The sequence below is a fragment of the Pipistrellus hanaki genome, assembly GCF_964339955.1.
Source record: "Pipistrellus hanaki genome assembly, chromosome: 3".
NCBI lineage: Eukaryota > Metazoa > Chordata > Mammalia > Chiroptera > Vespertilionidae > Pipistrellus > Pipistrellus hanaki.
The window spans coordinates 80,886,863-80,907,736 of NC_140505.1; the positions used below are offsets into that span (position 1 = coordinate 80,886,863).

The 20,874-nt window shown below is 39.5% G+C and overlaps 1 protein-coding gene across 2 annotated transcripts in view; it reads left to right on the forward strand.

Moving 5' to 3' along the window:
• Window positions 1-20,874, forward strand: part of WDFY2 (WD repeat and FYVE domain containing 2) — a 170,568-nt gene that overhangs the window by 65,464 nt on the left and 84,230 nt on the right. For both annotated transcript variants that reach the window (XM_084879439.1, XM_084879440.1), the window contains one exon: window positions 17,569-17,642. In XM_084879439.1, coding sequence (XP_084735565.1) covers window positions 17,569-17,642 — 74 coding nt within the window. The remainder of the gene's footprint in view (window positions 1-17,568; window positions 17,643-20,874) is intronic.

Below are 20,874 nucleotides of genomic sequence, written 5' to 3' on the forward strand. Positions count from 1 at the left end.
GTACTGGATAGCACTGAGAATTTTAAGTTTAATGGAGAGAAGGAAACAGAAGACATTAGATGAGAAAGAATGACTACTGAAGGCTAAGTTTGGTGGCAGTGAGTGAGCCTAAAAGGCAGTGTGATAAGGCTGAGTGAACTTGTGGGAGTGGAAGACCAAAGAAAGATGAGTAAACTCATCATGATAACAAACACAGCTGCGGCTCTGGGAGTATCCTCATACCCTGTCTTTTCTGTGGAACTCCATGTCCTCTGTGGGAGGGAGCCAGGAGAAACCAGACTTGCCTGGTTAAGGCTGTTTGCCCTTGAGCCAATCTGATTTTCCCAGGAATTTATTGTAGAATTTCAAGTAGGAAATGCTAGTCTCAGTGTAGGCTTGTCCCTTGAGCTGGGAACATGTATACCCTAGAGCTGTGAGGCATTTGTGTGCTTGAAGAAGCAGTGAAAGCTGATTTGCTTAAAGGAAAGTTGAACAAGGAAAGAAGAACTATTTGGTTCACAGAGAGATAATCCTGAGCCAGTGATGCTGAAGGTTTTTCTCATCCTCCTCCTAACCCCCAGAAACCTGGCCTGGCTTCTTCCTTTGAGTTCAAGAGATACTCCCTCTCTTATTGTGCTTAAGTTCTCTCCAGTGGGTTTCTGTTCCTTGCAACTGCAGGAATGTGACTCAGCCTAGCCCTGGAATTAGTATACCTCCTTCCCTCTGTTCAGTTCCTCTTGGATCTCTATAATCCTTAGAAAGAAAGGACTGAGCCATGTCCCTGTTGCTGTCACTGTGAGGTTAAGCTGATAATAGTCTGGGAAAAGTGGGGGCAAGTAAAGAGCAGTATAAAGAAATATTTTTCCTGTTTTCTTAATTTCTGTGGGTAGTCCATTCAGCAGATTTTAAATGTTTCTACTGAACGAAACACCATAGATACGGTGGTTAAATATGGCAGATGATTCCTGTCTTCCTGGTGGGGAAGGCAGACCTAAAATAAGTACCACCTATGATGCACGGTGAGTGTTAAAACACAGGAAGTAGTCATAATGGAAACATGGTCACAAAAACTCCAGTTAAAATCCCTGCTGTCTTTAGAGAATTTGGGTAACTGATTACTTGTTTTGTAGTTTCCTAAAAGTTGATTTTATGGATGGGTGAGAAGTAGGAGCATCTCCTTATCTAATATTCTTTCAAAAAGAAATATCATCAATAAAGATAAAGTTAAAAAAATAATACCCTCTTGCTAGCCAGTGTAGTTGAGTGACCCATGCACCAAGAGGTCGACAGTTCGATTCTGGATCAGGGCACATGCCCGGGTTGCGGGCTCAATCCCAGGTGGAGGGCATGCAGAAGGCAACCAATCGATGTTTCTCTCTTATTGATGTTTCTCTCTCTCCCTTCCTCCCTCTCTAAAATCAATGAAAAATTTTTAAACATCCTCTTGGCATATCTCACATAGTATCTATTTATTGCCTATGACAAGATCAAGGCACAGTCTACTCTCCTGGGACCTACCTGGGTTTAGAAACCAGAAAGGGGCTTCGTGATGGTATAGGGTTGAGGTTTCTGTTGCGTTCATTTGTGTGATTATTTGTTTCAGGCATCTAACAAATATCATTTCAATCACCACATTGCATCACACTACACAGGAAAAAACACACATACACATGAAAAGCACAGGCATTTCTATTTTCATGGTTGGGATATGTTAGATTTACTTTACCAACTGAGTAAGGTCAGACACAGGAATGGAGAGAGATCTCAAGCAGGAGCCAGGATGGCAGGTATTTGAGATTTTTCTTACTCTGTTAAAGTATCGGGTGTCATGTCTTGGCCTTTGTTGCCAGCTTTTCCCCATGGGCACAGAGAATAGGTAAACAGCTTGTCTGCCCGTGATTAGTGAATGGGAAGTTAGAGGGGCACAGCCTCAGGACGAGGGTGTGTTGGATAACAGGTAAACTTCTGTCAGTTCTGCTGCTGCTTGGACAGGCAGGTGGGATTTACTTTGGCTTCTAAGTGTTTATAACTTTGTTCCCAAAGCAAAACAGAAGACAGTTTTTCAAAGATTAGTTACAGATAAAAGGCACACCTAACAGAGCCATCAAATGACCTCTTTTGTCATATTTCCAGCTTTCTGCCATGGCCTGAGGGGATGGTCTGTCCAGTCTGATGTAGTGGTTGGGCCTCTCAGTTTTCACACAAGTCTGGTGTTATATACTAGTTAACTTATTTTCTATATACTTAGTTAACTTTCTCTCTCTCTCTCTCTCTCTCTCTCTCTCTCTCTCTCTCTCTCTCTCTCTCTCCTCTTATTGTTTCAGAGAGGAAAGAAGAGGCAGATATAGAAACATCAATGATGAGAGAGAATCATTTATTGGCTGCCTCCTATAGCACCCCTACTGGGGATCCAGCCACAACCAGGGCATGTGCCCTGACTAGGAATCAAACTGTGACATTCGGGTTCATAGGTTGATGCTCAACCACTGGGCCACTCCCACTGGGCTCTCTCTCTATTTTTTTAAGTTAAATTTATTGGGGTAACATAGGTTAATAGGGTCGTAAAGGTTTCAAGTGCACATTACTATGATACATGAGCTGTATTTTGCATTTTGTACCCACCACCCATAGTTAATTTATCATCTGTCACCATATATTTGGTCTCCTTTACTCTTTACCACCCACCACCCCTTTTCCTCTAGTAACCACACACTGTTTTCTGTGTCTCTGTTAACTTTTAAAGTATACGAACTCTAGTTTTCACTGGAAAACATAAATTTTAACTGTTTACTTCCTAGTTTTTACCTAAAGCCTGGTTGAAAGTCTATTTACGGTGGCATCATGAAATTCGATTATTCATTTATATTTTGTTTTTTCCCCACTCTGTGTTAACCCTGTGCAGAAATTCCTTCATTCATTGTGCTCTCATCTCAGACTGATGTGTACATTATTGCTATTTTTGAAGTTATTGTCTATCATAATGCTCAGTCCTTTTGATGAGAAGCACTAAGTAGTAATATTTTTCAAATAAGTGAGTGAGAAACCCTTTGCTTTCTCTAAGGTGGAACTTCTCAGCAAGAACATCACTACAACATACTAGGATGGCCCAAATGGCTTACTGGCTCCGAGAACTGATCCCTGTAGCAGAGCAGGGGTAATCTACCCTGTTTCCCCGGAAATAAGGCAGTGTCTTATAGTATTAATTTTTGCTCCCAAAGATGCGCTAGGTCTTATTTTCAGGAGATGTCTTATTTTTCCATGAAGAAGAATACGGTACACATTTATTGTTAAGTGAAAATAAAGGAAATTTATTACCTGTGTACAGTACGGTAGTACGGTAGTTGTCAATACAAACCAGACAAACTGTGAATCCTACAGTATCAAGAATTTACTCATTTATTCAATGACAATCATGTCATCATCTTCTGGAACATCATCATAACAATCCAATTCCTGAATTTCCTGGTGAATTTCTTGTGACTCCATTTCTTTCAGAATCAGTGGACCAAATCTCTCATGTTTAGCAATAGCACTGTCTTTAAATGAGTACTTCTTGTCAAGGTAGCCTGCTCGCAGTGCATTTGCAATGCAACTGTCAGTGATTTTCTCCCATGAATTCTTCACCCAAGTCACAACTTCTTGCAATTTAGGTTTCACAAAGTTTCCACCCTTATTTCTCTCCATTCTATTTTCAATGTAGTCATTAATTTCCATGCTCAAATTGTCTTTGAATGGCTTGTTTATTGCAATATCAAGAGTATGGAGATAGGCCGTCATTCCTGCGGGAATCATTATCTGATCTGTTTTTCTTTCGTGAAGAAATGTCCTCATGTCTTTAGTGCGGTGAGTGCTGGCTGCATCCCAGACTAGCAGACCTCTTTGGCTCCCTCACATAACAAACGGCAGCATTAAATCGACCCACTTTCTTATAACTGCTTGTGTGGCCCAGGCTTTTTCAGTTTCAAGAATAAAAACGCCCAAAACACGTTCAATCTTTTCCTTCTTGCTCTTAGAAATGATTAAAGATGGGATTTTAGTGCCATCCAGACGAATTGCCAAAATAAAGGAAACACGTGCACTTTCGTAAGCAGTGGAGGGAATGGAGCCTAGGTAGGCCTTATTTTCGGGGGGATGCCTTATATTTCACTCAGAAGGAAACCTATGAGTAGGTCTTATTTTCGGAGGATGTTTTATTTTCGGGGAAACATGGTAGTCATCTTGGCCCTAGTATTCTCTTCCTTTCACTCCAGTGGCATACACATCTAATTTTCTGTATCTACCATGAGGTGAAAAGGTTTGGAGGAGCAGTTCTAAGGACCTGGTACATGGTTCTAAAGGATAATGTGAAATGTGAAACCTATTTTGTTTCCCAATAGATCTATATTCTAATTTCTTGCTGTTCTTATGTATTTTCTTAGTCATGACTTTTTGCTTATTCCTATTGTTTGGTTTTATTATATCTGTTTTTGTTTTTTTAAGCCATTTCAAATTCTTTATGAATAAGGTAGGGAATACATTAAGTAAATTATCTTAGGTAAGACAAATATAGAGATGAAGTTTGAACACAGTTTTGCTGTTTACATTAAATTCACCCAAAGATAGGAATTGTTTAAGATTGGAGTAAAGCCCAGCAGTGTGGCTCAATGGTTGAGCATTGACCTATGAAGTAGGAGGTCACAGGTTTGAATCCTGGTGAGGGCACATGTCTGGGGTTGCTGGCTGAATCCCCAGTGTGGGGCATACAGAAGGCAGCTGATCGATGATTCTCTGTCATCATTGATGTTTCTATTTCTCTCTCTCCTTTCCTCTCTGAAATCAGTAAAAATATATCGTGGAAAAAGAAAAAAGAAAAAAAAGATTGGAGTACATTAGTCCTCCTTTATCTGTTGTTTCACTTTCCATGATTTCAATCAGTGTGGTCAAACATGGTCTGAAAATATCAAATGAAAAATTCTAGAAAAAAACAATTCATGAGTTTTAAATTGAGCACCATCCTGAGTGGTGTGATGAAATCTCTCCCTGTCCCACTTGGGTCATGAATCATCCCTTTGTCCAGCTTCTCCCTGCTGTACATGCTCGCTGGCCTCTAGTCTCTTAGTAGCCCTTTTGGTGATCAGATTGAATGTTTCACGATGCCAGTGCTTATGTTGAAGTAACCCTTATTTTACTTAATAATGAACACAAACTAAAAGAATAAGATGCTGAGCCCGGCTAGAGTGGCTCAGTTGGCTGAGCACTATTCTGTGTACAGAAAGGCTGCCAGTTAGATTTTCATTCAGGGAACAACCTGGGTTGTGGGTTAGGTCCCAGGGAGAGGTGCAAACAGAAGGCAACCAATCGATGTTTCTCTCCCCCTCTCCCTTGCTCTCTCTCTCAAATTAATAAAAAATTGTATTAAAATTTTTTTAAAAGAGTTATGGTGTTTGGCAATTAACATAAGTCAAAGAGAACCCATATAGTGCTTCCTTTACGAAAACATGTGTGTGTAGAAAAAACATAGTATATATAGGGTTTATATAGTATGTATATGAATTTTCAGGCATCCATTGGGTTCTTGGAATGTATCCCTTGCAGGTAAGGGGAGAGGGGAAATACTGTATTCAAAATACCTTGTAGGTTGTTAGAACTTGTACCTGGGAGGGAAACTGGTATTTGATTTTCATTTTTATTACTAATTTGCTGAGTCAGCTTTGGGCGAGACCTTTACATTTTCTCTGGTCTGAAGTCTGACAGATATACTGTCCATTTTCTGGTTATGAGATATCTACACTAATAAAATAGAAAGATGCAAATTGACCATACCTCCGCGATGCCCACCAGCCAATCAGGAGTGAGTATGCAAATTAACCCGACAAAGGTTGTGGGTTAATTTGCATACACGGCACCGAGCAACCTGGGTCCCTGGAACATCCTTGGGACCCAGGCGTCTCCTAGCCTGTAGGCCCGTGCATAGGCCCTGAGGTGCCAGGGTCTCAGAATGCCCCAGGTCACTCCAGGCCTACGGATGCAGGCACCAAGTGGCAGGGAGTGGGGCGGCTGCTTGCATGTGCACCAGTGCCAAGCGGTGGCCTGGGTCCATGCCCCTAGCCCAGCGCCCACAACATGGGATTGGCTGCCAGCCTTGGGGGTGTGCAGTCCTGGGCCACGGGGACATGCCCATAGCTCAGTGGACACAATGCTGCACATGAGCTGCAGAGGAAACACCTTTTCTTTAAAAAAAAAAAAAAAAAAAAAAAAAAAATATATATATATATATATATATATATATATATATATATATATTGATTATTTTACAGAGAAGAGGGGAGAGGGATAGACAGTCAGAAACATCGATGAGAGAGAAACACAGATCAGCTGCCTCCTGCAGGACATCCCCTGAGACCTCCCAGTCTGTAAGAGGGGGAAAGCTGGGCTGAGGGACTCCCATCCACCCCACAGTGCACGAATTTTGTGCACTGGGCCCCGAGTCCTAAATAATAAAAGGCTAATATGAAAATTGTCCCTACAGGCGGGATTTCGACCTACTGGGAGTTAGATGTATGCACAATACCCGCCATGTTTTGCACCAGGGGATAGTGCAAAACATGGCGGGTATTGGTGACAGGGTGCTGGCAGCGGGCGGCAGTTTAGGCGCTGCCAGTTCTGATGGGCCCCGAAAAGAGCAGGACCATGGCAGGATGGTGGAGCAGGTGAGCGGGCAGCACCAGGCCAAGGTGGGTGTGAAGGGAGGCGCTAGCCAGCAGCCAGCAGCCTGAGTAAGGAAACCCCCAATTGGCCTGATTGCCGGCCAGGCCTAGGGACCCTACCCATGTATGAATTCTGTGCACCTGGCCTGTAGTATCAAATAAGTATTTGTAAAGTCCTTTCAGGTTATTGGTGTTTAACAAGGTATACATGCTGATCTTAACCCAGAGGGATTAGGAAAGATTTTCTAATTTGTGAGGTTTTGACTAGATTGGTTTCCTTTTCCTATTTGTTGGAACTGTAGTCTTAGAAAAGCAATTTTCAGCTGGTGACTTGTAAGAATTTTTTTAAAATATTTTTAAAAATTGATTTTTAGAGAGAGAGAGAGGAAAGGAGAGGGAGAGAGACATATTGATGTGAGAGCAGGACATCGATCAGCCAACTCCTGCATGCCCCCCACTGGGGATCTAGCCTGCAACCCAGGCATGGCCAGGACCAGGAATTTAACTGGTGACTTCTCAGTATTCGGAACAACATCCAACTGACTGAGCTACGTGGCCCAGAGCTGCAATAATTTTTAAAACATTCAATATCTGGCTATTAATCCAGGACACTGACCTCTTTTTCCTTAGATTCTCAAATTAAAAAATGACAACAACCAGCATGTTAGCCATCTGGTGTGAATGAATCAAAACTATACCTACTTTTTTTTGTCAGATTGACAAAAATATATTTTTTTGGTGTGCCACAGAATTTTAGTAGTTTATGTGTGCTATGAGATAAAAAAAAAAAAAAAAAGGTTGAAAATTGCTCCCCAGAGCAACAGACAACTTGCAATTGAGGATTTAGAATATTAAAACGGTTAATATTTCATATGCTTTTTGTCTAGGAAGGAAATGAGTTATTCTGTATGTAAATTGCAAATGGGAATTTTCCCATTGGTGAAGTCAAAGGACAACTTTAATATTTTAGAATATTAAAGTCTAACAGATAAACTGTCTACTTTCTGTGAAAGTGGTTCATGTGTTATCCCCCTTCTGTTGGGTTTATTGAAGTTTGGGGAGGAAATTCATGTAGTTACATTCATGGTAGAAAGGTATTGAAAATAATGGATTTGGCAGTTCTGATTTTATAAGCTAGTGTTTGTTTTGGTCACTTTTAGATAATATCTTTAATTGTATTGAGGCAGTTTCTTGGCAGATGCTCATCCTGTTGTTTATACCTTATTTCAAATAACTTCTTGGTTGCTAGTTATGATGTATATTGTTCCTTTGTTGGTTTCTATTTTATATAGGTTATATTATGGAACCATGTGTAAAAACAATGTATTGTCTATAGTATTTAGATTTTTAAAAATAATGTTATCTTTTCATTTTTATGTTTACTAAGGTGCCTAAGGAACTTTTGATTTTTAATGGAAATGAAGGAAAACTGATTATTTAAACCGAAGATAACAGATATTAATCTGAATAATCAAGCCATTTATTTACCATACTCTTGTTTGATTTTCATTGGACAGTAATTTTATATTTGCTGTAGTTATTAGATCACTTTGTACAATTTGTTAGGGAGAAAAAGTGACTATTGACAATCACTATAATTTTTTTGATGTCATTCACTAAATTAAAAGAAAATAAATGGTTCATTTTGTTTGAGTACATAAAATATTTGACTTAAATGAAGAAGTGTTTTTAGGCACTCAAAGTCATAGATATAAGTGTTCTTAATAAAATAAAACATGGGTTGAATATTGTAAACATAATAGAAACTATCTTGTGACAAACAGGGCTAAATGAAGTAAGATCAGGAAATTAAATCTTTGCTTTGTGGTGGTGGGGTGCTCCTTGAAGGCTCTGTATTCAAAGCCCTTTAACTTAGAATTTTGACATTTATCTTCACCAGGATGCCTTTAACAACTGAAGTTTTATTCATGGAAGTAATGTTGTTTACTTAGTTTTAAAGTTCCCACCGGAAAATTCCATGAAGATTCATGTTTCCTGCCAAAATATGCCTGTAGCATTGCAAAGCAGTCAGTGTGATTGAAATTCAGGCTTATCGTCAGTGAAACATCTGTTGATTTGAGCAAAGTTCAATCGATCAGCAAAGGACAGAAAATAAGTCATAAACTGAAAGAATTATAGGTGTAAATAATAGAAATTAGGAAACTTTTTCCCAAGTAGAAGTATTGTGAGAATCCTGCTCTCAACTACATTTTTTTTTTTAAAGCAAGTACAATATTTTTTTTAAGATCAGGGATGGAAACCATTTTTCTGCCAACAGCCATTTGGATATTTATAACATTATTTGTAGACCATACAAAATTATCAACTAAAAATTAGCCTGCTATATTTAACTAACTCACTCCTAATACCTTAACAACGTCAGACCAAATGATTTCTTAGGCCTTATACAGATGTTCCTCACCCCTGATCTATGGGGTAGAAGTATTAGAAACACAAGCGGACAGTTTCTTTCTAATCTACTTAATTATTGACTTTGTTGAAGTTGATGTTGGTCTCTTGAGTTCCCTTTTCTTAGGACTTGCGTCTCTTGAGCTTTTCCCCTTTCAGTTATTGTTATAATTGCCCAGGTTGGAGTTTCTTCTTATTTTATTTTCTTCTAACCTTTAAGCTGAATACCTGCCTGAAACTACAAAGATTTACGTTTAAAAAATACTCAGTAACAGACTTAATAAATGAATTCAGCAATGTAGCAGGATACAAAATTAGCACCCAAAAGTCTATGGCTTTTTTTATACACTAATAATGAACTTAAAGAAAGAAACTAAAAAAAAATCCCATTTACCATTGCAACAACAACAAAAAAATTAAGATACCTAGAAACAAATTTAACCAAGAAGGTATAGGACTTGTATTCAGAAAATTACAGGATGCTGAAAAAAGAGATAGAGGAAGACATAACAAATGGAAGACTATTCTACCATGTTTTTGGATTGGTAGAATCAACATCATTAAAATGTCCATACTACCCAAAGCAATCTATGAATTCAATGCAATCCCCATTAAAATACCAATGACGTACTTTGAAGACTTAGAACAAATGCTCCAAAAATTCATCTGGAATAAAAAAATACCCCAAATACCTGCAGCAATCTTGAGAAAGAAGAGAAAATTGGGGGGACCACAATATCAGATATCAAACTATACTACAAAGCCACTGTTCTCAAAACTGCCTGGTAATTGCATAAGAACAGACATATAGACCAGTGGAACAGAACAGAGAACCCAGAAATCGCTCATTATGCTAAGTTCATATTTGACAAAGGAGGCAAGAGCATACAATGGAGTCAAGACAGTCTCTTCAATAAATGGTGTTAGGAAAATTGGACAGATATATGCAAAAAAATGAAACTAGACATCAACTTATACTATACACAAAAATAAACTCAAAACGGTTAAAGGACTTAAATGTAAGACAGGAAATCATAAAAATCTTAGAAGAAGCTATAGGCAGCAAAATATCAGACATTTGTTGTAGCAATATCTTTACCGATACAGCTCCTAGGGCAATGGTAACTAAGGAGAAAATAAACAAATGGGACTATATCAAAATAAAAAGCTTCTGTACAGCAAAACAAACCACCAACAAAACAACAAGAAAGCCTATTGCATGGGAAAACATATTTTCCAATGTTATCTCTGATAAGGGGTTAACCTCCAAAATTTACATGGAGCTCATTCAACTTCTCATAAGGGAAATAAACAACCCAATCAAAAAATGGGCAAAGGACCTAAATAGATACTTTTCAAAAGAAGACATTCAGAAGATCAAGAGACATATGAAAACATGCTCAAAATCACTAATATTACAAGAGATGCAAATCAAAACGACAATGAGATACCATCTCACATCTGTCAGAATGGCTATCATCAATAAATCAACAAACAATAAGTTCTAGAGAAGATGTGGAGAAAAAGGAACCCTCGTGCACTGATGGTAGGAATGCAGACTGGTGCAGCCACTGTGGAAAATAGTATGACATTTCCTCGAAAAATTCAAAATGGAATTCCCATTTGACCCAGTAGTCCCACTTCTACGAATATATCCCAAGAAAACATCAACACCAATCAGGAAGGATATATGCACCCCTATATTCATAGCGGCCAATTTACAATAGCTAAGATTTGGAAACAGCCTAAATGCCCATCAGTAGATGAATGAATTCGAAAACTGTGGTACATTTACACAATGGAATACTACGCTGCTATAAAAAAGAAGGAATCCTTACCATTTGCAACAGCATGGATGGAGCTGGAGAGCATTATGCTAAGTGAAATAAGCCAGCCAGAGAAAGATAAATATCACAGGATTTCACTCATTTGTGGAATATAAAGAACGCCATAAATTGATGAAGAAAAATAGATACAGAGAAAAAGAAGCATCGAACAGACTGTCAAACTACAGCGGGAAGGCAGAGGAGGGTTGGGGTGGGTAGGAGATCAGCCGAAGGACTTGTATGCATGCATATAAGCATGACCAATGAACACAGCCGCTGGGGACGGGGAGTGGGGGCATGTGTGGGAGGGTAGGAGAGTCTGGGGGGAGGTCCATGGGGGGGAAAAGGAGACATATGTACTACTATTTGTACAAACAAAATAAAAATACCCAGTAAGTGTTTAATTTTTAAGATAAGATTTTGGCTGGCCATGAAGGTATAAAGTAAGAGAATGATTATTTTCCATTGCACATAGCCTGCACCAATTTCTTTTCTATCTTATTTTTACCTTTCACTATCTTAAAATATATTGCCAAATATACTTCCTTGACTGTCATAAGTCTGAGACGGAGAAGGGAGATGGCAAATCTTAATCAGATAGCATGTAAGATGTTTTTGTACTATTTTATGAAGACATTGGAATCAGTTTTTTCTAGATTTCAATAAAAACAGTGAGAAAATAGGAAGCGAGGAAAAAAATAGGATATGACATTAACAAGACTTGTGGCAAGGCTTTGGATTTCAGTTATGGGTGGAGGGTTGGGGGGCGGTGTGGAAACTATACAGAGCATGTATCAAATGTAAACAAAAGCCAACCAGATAGTCCAACACCAAAAAGGAAATATTGCGGATAAAGAAGGGATTGCAATCTAGTACATGCAGCCGTGGTAAGCCACAAGCATACAGTGAAAGAAGTGGAAAGTCCCTTCAGGGGAGGGACGTTAGAACCATAGAGTTCTTTCTGTAGGACTTTCCTACCAACATAGGGTATGGGATCTCTTCCCACAGGTCCTCCCAATCCCTGTCCAGGTTGCAGGCTCCATAAATTTTGACACATGGTATACATGAGAGGCCTTAGCAAATGGGATCACCCTATAAAGATTACTCTGATGGTTATCCTTTCTTATGGGAAACAGTTAAAGGTGGGGGAAATATATCTTCAGGTTTTGTATCATGCTGTATTTATTTCAATTTGAATTCAGGGACACAGTTTTGATAGTCATAGAGGGAAGGTGTATTGTAATTTTAGAGTTCTGGTCAGCCATTACTCAGCCTCTGGGGAATGCAATTTTAAGGTAAAAGAGTAGAGTAATCTCTCAGGGAGTTCATCTCTGATGAACTTGCAGCCATCAGAGAGACCATTATATTTTTATTGACTTACTAGAGGCCCAGTCCTCAGCCTGTCCTGCACCCTCTCCAATCTGGGACCTGTTGGAGGATGTCCAACTAACGATTTAGGCCCAATCTATCAGTCAGACATTCCTCTCACAATTCCTCTCATGGGACTACTGGTTCCTAACCACTCGCCTGCCTGGTTGCCCCTAACTGTTTCTGTCTGCTAGCCTGATCGCCCCCTAACCACTCCCCTGCTGGCCTGATTGATGTCTAACTGCTCCCCTGTCAGCCCACACCCAACTACCCTCCCCTGCTAGCCTAATGGCTCCTAGCTGCCCTCTCCTGCTGGCCTGATCACCCCCAACTGCCTTCTTCTGCCATTCTGGTCACCTCTAACTACCCTACCCCTGCTGGCCTGTTCACCCCTAACTGCCCTCTTCTGCTGGCCTGATCGCCTACAACTGCCCTCTCCTGCTGGCCATCTTGTGACGGCTATCTTGTGATGATGTGAGGTAGGCGATCTTGTGGTAGTTATCTTTTGGTGATGTCGTGTGAAGGTGTGACGCCACCTAGGTTTTTATTATATAGGATGATTATTAGTTTTCTGTCACTGAAAACTGAAATATTATTTATGAAACATCACATTTTTGTAACCTCACTATAAGTATTGTCCTACATCATATTTTTTGTTTCCTCCCTTATCTTCTTGCCAGAGGATTCCCTTCACCATCCTATCTAATAAAAAGTAATATGCAAATTGACCATATTTCCACTATACCCACTAGCCACACCCACCAGCCAATCAGAGTGAGTATGCAAATTAACCCAACCAAGATGGCTGCAGCCACAGAGAGCAGGAGGGAGGCTTGGATTTACCAGGCAATAGAAGCCAAGCTTTCCACACACCCTGGCAGGCCCAGGCCTCCACTCAAGGCTACAAAGTTTCAATTATAGAAGGTAAACAAATCCACCCAACAGAAATGGCAGCAGCCACTGAGCTGGAACAGTAAGAGGCTAAGGTTGCCCCAGGCAACGGAGGAAGCCAAGCTTCTGCAGCCCTAGACCTCTGCTCCAGGCTACAAAGTTTCAATTATAGAAGATAAATAAATTCCAGCAGAAATGGGGGTGGCCACTGAGCAAGCAGGAGGCTTGGCTCCGCTCTAGGCTACAAAGTTTCAATTGTAGAAGGTAAATAAATTCCAGATACCAGGGCCTCCGCTTGGGTCACTGGGGGACATGGCTGGCCTGCAAACCACCACAGGCCCCTCGTTGAAGCCACCCCACAGCCCAAGGGAACCCCCACCCTGATCTGGGGCACCCTTCATGGCAAACCAGCTGGCCCCTACCCATGCACCAGGCCTCTATCCTATCTAATAAAAGAATAATATGCAGATTAACTATCACTCCAACACACAAGATCAAGATAGCTGCCCCTATGTGGTCAAAGATCCTGCCCTCATGTGGACACAAGATGGCCAACTGGGGAAGGCAGTTGGAAGGGACCAGGTCTGCAAGGAAGGGCAGTTGGGAGGCACCAGGCCTGCAATGGAGGGCAGTTGGGGATGATCAACCCTGCAGGGGAGGGCAGTTAGGGGTGACCAGGCCGGCAGAGGAGGGAAGTTGGGGGCAAACAGGCTGGCAGGGGAGCAGTTAGACATCAATCAGGCTGGCAGGGGAGTGGTTAGGGGGTGATCAGGCTGGCAGGCAGAAGCGGTTAGGGGCAATCAGGAAGGCAGGCAGGTGAGCAGTTGGGAGCCAGCAGTCCTGGATTGTGAGAGGGATGTCCAACTGTCCCTTAAATGAGCAGTCAGACATCCCTCAAGAGGTCCCAGATTGGAGAGGGTACAGGCAGGGCTGAGGGACACGCCCTCCACCGCGCATGAATTTTGTGTACCAGGCCTCTAGTTTATCTATAATTAACATTACTGTATCTTACTATCCTTCCTCACACAGTTTTGCCCCTTTGATATTTTCTTGCATGGATGGATGGGAGCACATTTTGTAAGGACCATAGCACTAGTCTTTCAGAGGTTGCTTTTTTGATAATTTCTGGTAGGTTGAAGTTAGAAGGATCTCTGTCTTGATCTCTTTACTCCCCTATTTCCCAAAAGGAAAGACATTTACTATAGCAACAATAGGGGCATAAATATTTTTTTCAATCACTCCCTGCCTCCTTAACCTTACAGGGTTATGGGCAGCTAACATAGGAACTATTCCTATGGGAATGTCACAGTTGGGAAATGGTTTGAGGTGTGTCATAAGACTCTCCCACCAAAAGTCTTTCTCTCTCTCTACACACACACACAAGCACGCACACACACACACACAGGTTTGCTTGAAGCTTTACCATGGTGCCTCTTTGAAGAGATGTTTGCCCGTTTGGGATATCTGCAAAGTATTGCCCTCTATATCTGACATTCCCTGTCTGTAACCATCTTGTGTTCACATATATGGGTTCTAGAACAACAGAATTTCTATTAAAATTTCTTTTATGTTTCCTTATAATAGGAAAGGTCTTTTCCTTTTGAATTCTGGTGGTATTGCTTACTATCAATATAAAGTGTTTTAAACTAAGGTAACATTGGGGACAAGTCTTATAGTTCTTATATATAGTTGGTGTCAAAATCTAGAAATTCCTTGATGACAGCCATACTACCATATATATCATTCTGTCACATGCCTATGAGCATTGTAAATTTGACAGAATGACAAGAAATTTGGTAAATGAGGGAAAAACAATGACTAGAGAAATAGTAATGCAGATTTAGGGAACAGGCTGTGCAATATTATAAAAATGTCTTTTAAATCACATTAAAAAGTCAATGGCTTTTCTAATTATTATATAACTAGATATGAACTTTGGAGGGAATTACATAGAAAATGCTTTTACATGGTCAGGCAGATAGCTAAGTAATACAGTTATCCTTGACCAGTCCATAGTCTTTTGGGCTGTGATCAAATTTTGCTTTACATTCCCATACTTATCCTATCTAATAAAAGAATAATATTCAGATTGATCATCACTCCAACTACTAGATGGCTGCCCCCATATGGTCAAAGGTGGCCACCCCCAAGTGGACACAAGATGGCCAGCAGGGGAGGGCAGTTGTGGGTGATCAGGCCAGCAGGGGAGGGCAGTTGAGAGGGACCAGGGCTGCAGGGGAGGGCAGTTGAGAGTGATCAGGCCTGCCGAGGAGGGCAGTTAGGGTAACCAGGCCTGCAAGGGAGGGCAGTTAGGGGAGACCAGGCCTGCAGGGGAGGGCAAGTAGGGGTGACTGGGCAGACAGGGGAGGGCAGTTGGGGGTGACTAGGCCTGCAGGGAAGGATGATTAGGGAGACCAGGCTGGCAGGGGAGGACAATTAGGGGTGACCAGGTTGGCAGGGGAGCAGTTAGGTGTCGATCAGGCTGGCAGGTGAGTGGTTAGGGGGTGATCAGACTGGCAGAAAGAAGCTGTTAAGGGGCAATCAGGAATGCAGGCAAGTGAGTGGTTGGGAGTCAGCAGTCTTGGATTGTGAGAGGGATGTCCCAGATTGGAGAGGGTGCAGACTTGGCTGAGGGACACACACACACACACACACACACACACACACACACACTGTGCACTAATTTCATACACCAGCCTCTAGTATTTAATACATTATTCAATTTAAAAATTGTAATAGGAATAGCAAAATACTAAGTAAAGACAATGTTAAAGAAGTAATCTTGTCACTTGAACAAACTATATTTAGCTTTTCTGTGTATATTTTTATGTGTTTATGTAGATTATGTAGTCGTAATCAATGTATTTTTGTTTGCTTTTTTTTTTTTTAGCTAACATTATAATTTTTCATAAAATCATTGGATTTTAATTTTACCTACAATATCGGATTATGTGACCTGGCATAATCCTAGCATCTGTGTAGAAATTTTGTCAACATAGTTTGTAGGCCATGGGCAAGAAAGACTTTTTTAGGGCAGTACATTAAATACCATTTGATTACTTTTTTCCAGCAGTGTTCCTTTGGGAATCTAGTTTAATTTGTGGCTAAACTGAAAGAAGATATATTGCTGTACTAGTAGAAGTTCATGGGGGAAATTTTTTTTGTATGTTTCTGTTTTCTAACTGTATCATGATTGAAAATTAGAAAAAAAAGTGATTATGTAGTTTAGAAGATCTTTTGATTGTGGGTCAGGGCCTTTTTATAGAAAGTGAAAAAAATATTACTAATTGATGTGTTTATGAAATGGCTCTGTTAGTAGAACTTGAAGTTCTTTTATAGTTTAAAGATATCTAAGTTAGATGTTTGAAAGTAGGACTGTGTTTGAGTTATGTCTTTGAACCTTTTCTAGCTTTTTCTTCCTGTGTGACCTTGGATAAGATATTTAATCATAACTGTGTAAAGTAGTAATAAAAATATCTGATGCCAGTTATGATTATGATGATGAATAGTTCATGATCTACAGCGCTACTGTGAAGATAGGGTTTTTAAAAAAAAAAAAAATTGTGTAGGACTCTTTAGAACAACTATTTCATTATAGGACAAATTGTCAAAAGGCATCCATTCTTACAAGCAAGCATAGGTCGATAAGGCAGGCACCTGGAAGCTGACTGTTTAGCAAGCACTTCCTGGCCACACGTGGCTTCCAGACATGCTTAATTTACTTAAGCTGAGGTCATTCTTGCAGAACCAGATAGCCCTGTCCAGGACAGGCTGAACTGACTCACCTGGTTTCTTTCCTGTAGAGCCTGGCCCTATGTCAAGTTGGTTCTTGTTTAGATTGAGACAAATCCTCAGTCTTTTATAATTAGTAGCTTCCAGCATATCCCTTGAATGCTAAGGATAAAAGATTTCTGCTAGTCTTCATACCCCAAATCAATTGTGATTCAAAATAGATTTTTATACTAGTGGGGGGACAATGAGATCTTTCTTATATTTAACTACTTCAGAAAAGATAGTGTTGTTTTTTGGTGTGTGTTTTTCTATTAAAGTTGGGGTTTGAGTGGAAGAGACAGATAGGCTGGTGACAGAAGGATTACACAGCACAAAATATTATTAATCTAGTCAAGCAAACTGAGACTTGATATGGACAGAACAGCTGAGACCAAACCCCTTAGAACTTATGTAGTTGAGAATATCTTATTTGTTATATTGATTAAAAGGGTAACTGAAAAACTAGGGTTGGCTATAAGTTTACTGTTTTCATTTTTGATGGTTGGGAGTTAAATGAACTGTTTTCAGGAAATAGTGGCCAAAATAAAATAAATTGGCCATACACTTTTAGCTAGTCACTCCTGCATCAATGAGAATCATTGTTTTGTTAACTTCATCAACATGTTCATTTCTTTCAGCTCCATGTTCATGCATGTCTTTTAACCCGGAAACAAGAAGACTGTCCATAGGTCTAGACAATGGTACAATCTCAGTAAGTATACATAAATAAGATTTCCAGTTAAAATTATTCCCTTCCTGTGGAATATGTATATATGTATTGTGATGAGAATTATTTATTAGTTTTTTTCCCAATTAACATGAATTTTCTTGCTAAGTAAAGTAAAAATTGCAGTGCAGCAATTTACATTGAGGTATAGGGAGTGCTATCATTAGACTCAACTTAATGCTGATAAAATTCAGCTTGATTTACAGTGTATACAGTGCCTAGAATAGGGCCAACAAGTGAACTACATGAATCTGTGTGTTAGTGGGAACAAGCTGTGATACTAGTGGCTTTGATCAGGTTGTTAATAATGGTGTCATATGCTTCAGCACACAAGTGACAGAGCACCAGGGAAATGACTTTTTTTAGACCACATATCTGATCTTCTCTTTGATATTCTATGTTTTCCTTCCCTTCTTTCTTTTGTTCCTTGTTGTTCTCTTAACTCCCTGTAGCATGTGAGTTGAATTTGGTAAATTTGTACGAATTTTTAAAGAAAACACAGAATCTACACTTAGACTAAATAGTAGATCCAGGTAAATATTAGACCCTTCAATTGTAGATCTCGAGGGAACTGAAGTTATTAAAGATTGGGATCTCAAGTTTTATCACTTATTGTAATCTTCTTTTTACATACAGTCAAACCTCATTTCTCAAACATCTCCCATCTAGAACTGTTTGGTTCTTGACCAAGTTGTTCATAGAAAAAAATGTCTTGAGTTCAAGCCAAACTTCTGTTTTCAACCTGACAACCCTTTCAAGATGATATCTCATCATGACAAAAAGTGTCTCTCTGGCAATAAAAGAGAATGCTTTTGTTGCTGGCAAAACTGAAATCAAAGATTAGCAGAATTTTAAAACATAAAGAGGCTATCAAGAGTGCTGATGTTGCTAAGGGTATGGAAGAAACAGTGATCACAACTGAAGAGGTAGGAAAACTGAAGATTTGGATAAATGAAAGCAGCCAGTGACAGCCATTTCAGAGGCAGTGTGATATATGACCAAGCAAAGATGCTACATACTGACCTGAAAGATATCCCTGGACCAAATGCTAAAAGTGATTCATTTAAGGCTAGTATTGGTTGGTTCAATAGCTTAAAGAAAAGAAATGTTTATTTATAGATTAAATAGTATATTAGACATGTACTGTATATAAGAAAGATTAAAACAGGGAATAATTTGGGGGTCTGGAATGAATTAATTCAATTTACATTATTTCTAGTGGGGAAAAAATGACTCGGTTTTCAAACAAATCACTTCCTGAATAGCCTTCTCGAATGAATTAAGTTCAAGAACTGAGGTTCCACTGTGCTTATTTTCAACTTGTATATTAAGTAGTAACAAACTGATCTGATAAATTCTCCAATTTGGTAAATTACCCAGTATGTATTACCTTTCATTCTGGGAAGAGGGGCCTTCCTTTGGGATCGTGAATTAGAGGACTCTATTCTGGCCACACTTTGCCACAGGATGAAGGATCTGAAGGGCCAAGAGGGTGTGCCCATCTTAAGCCCTCACTCTGTCCACTTCCATGTTTTCTGTGCTGTATAAAATTAGTAGCCTTAGCCTGAAGGGTGGCTAGGGCTTAAAGTGGGTAGGATGTCCAAACGTGTGAACAAGCTCTCTCAAGTTGTTGATTGAACTAGGGAATGTGAAGAGAAGGGTGTGGGCTGGCACTCCCATGTCACTACACCATAGTGTGGAACTTCAAGGAGTCTAAAAATTCTAAATTAGTATCAGTATCTCCAGGTGGTTGAAAGTATATTTATCAAGGTTGGAGGAAGAGACCATATTTTATTTAATAGTTTAACTTGATTTATAATTTGAATATTTAGATGTATGCAATGTAGGTCTCCATTTGTAGTCTTGACCCCTTACTAGGAATCTGAACAGGTGGGCATGAAATTTTCAATTTGTTCATTAATCAAAATATGTTTGGTGACCTTTATATTGTTAACTATAAGTTAGCCTATTGACAAATATTTATGGAATTTCTGTAATATTCGATGCATTTGGTAGCTCTGAAAACTCTATTCCTTAGAAGAACAGAAGAGAAGTTCATGGTAAAAATTTTGTTTACATTAAGAAGAGCCATTTAAAAAAAAAAGTGAGATATAGTTGGGATAAATCTATTTTTAAAAGATATAAAGCAAGATAGTTGGATTGCTTAATGAAATAAAGTGTTTATTACAAAGGAAATCTGAAAAGATGAGCTAAGACCCACATATTGCTCAATAATTCATGGAATAGTTATGTATAACACTCACTGTTTATGAAAGACTTATGTGTACATAACATATGGGTGGTTCTTGGCATTTTTGAAATCAATGTAAGTGGTTATCAGGTGCTGATAAATTTGGCTTTGGAGTCAAGAAAGGTAAACAACATAAGTTATGGAGAGTTCTGGCTATGTATTATAAGAGGAGAGACCATTTTAGCGATTTTTTTGGTTTTGTTTTGTTAATCCTCAGCCGAGAATATTTTTTTCCATAGATTTTTTTTTTTCTTTGGACTCTAAAGTTTAGAGAGACTGGAGGTGTCAGACAGAGAGACAGACACAAAGATCAGTTGCCTCCTGCACATTCTCTGACTGGGACTAGGGACTGAACCTGCAACCCAGGTACATGCCTTTGACCGACCAAATATTGAACCATGACTCATTGGTGTACAGGCCAGCACTCTAACCACTGACCAATACTGGCCAAATTTAGGTTTGGTAAAGGGTGGGGAGACTTTTGAGATAGGAGGGAAAGATAGAGACAGTTTTGAGATATAAGAGTGGAATGCCCTTTCATTTTCCCCATGAATTAACAAGTTAGATTACTGTATTTTCCAGTGTATAAGATGACTTTTGAAACGAAAAAAAGTCAACCGAAAATCGGGGGTCATTCATTAAAAATTTAATTAAAAAAAAGAACTGGTGTTGCCTCGGAAGTGGGGGGTAATCTTATACAGCGAATATAGGCCTAAACCTATGTTTTAACTGTAAAATTAGGGGGTCGTCTTATACTCCAGAAAATACGGTAACTAACAAGCTAAAATGGGGTAAGGGCATATTTTCATGTCTCTTACTTGCTTTTTCTGACTTTATAACCCCAAACCCCTTCTGCCATCTTGGTGTACAAAGTCTCAATTATTTCTTAAGGCATTGTTCAAATGCTTACTTTCGTTTGTTTGTTTTTTTCCTTTTTCTTTTTTGGATAAGAGGTTTCTGAGCCGT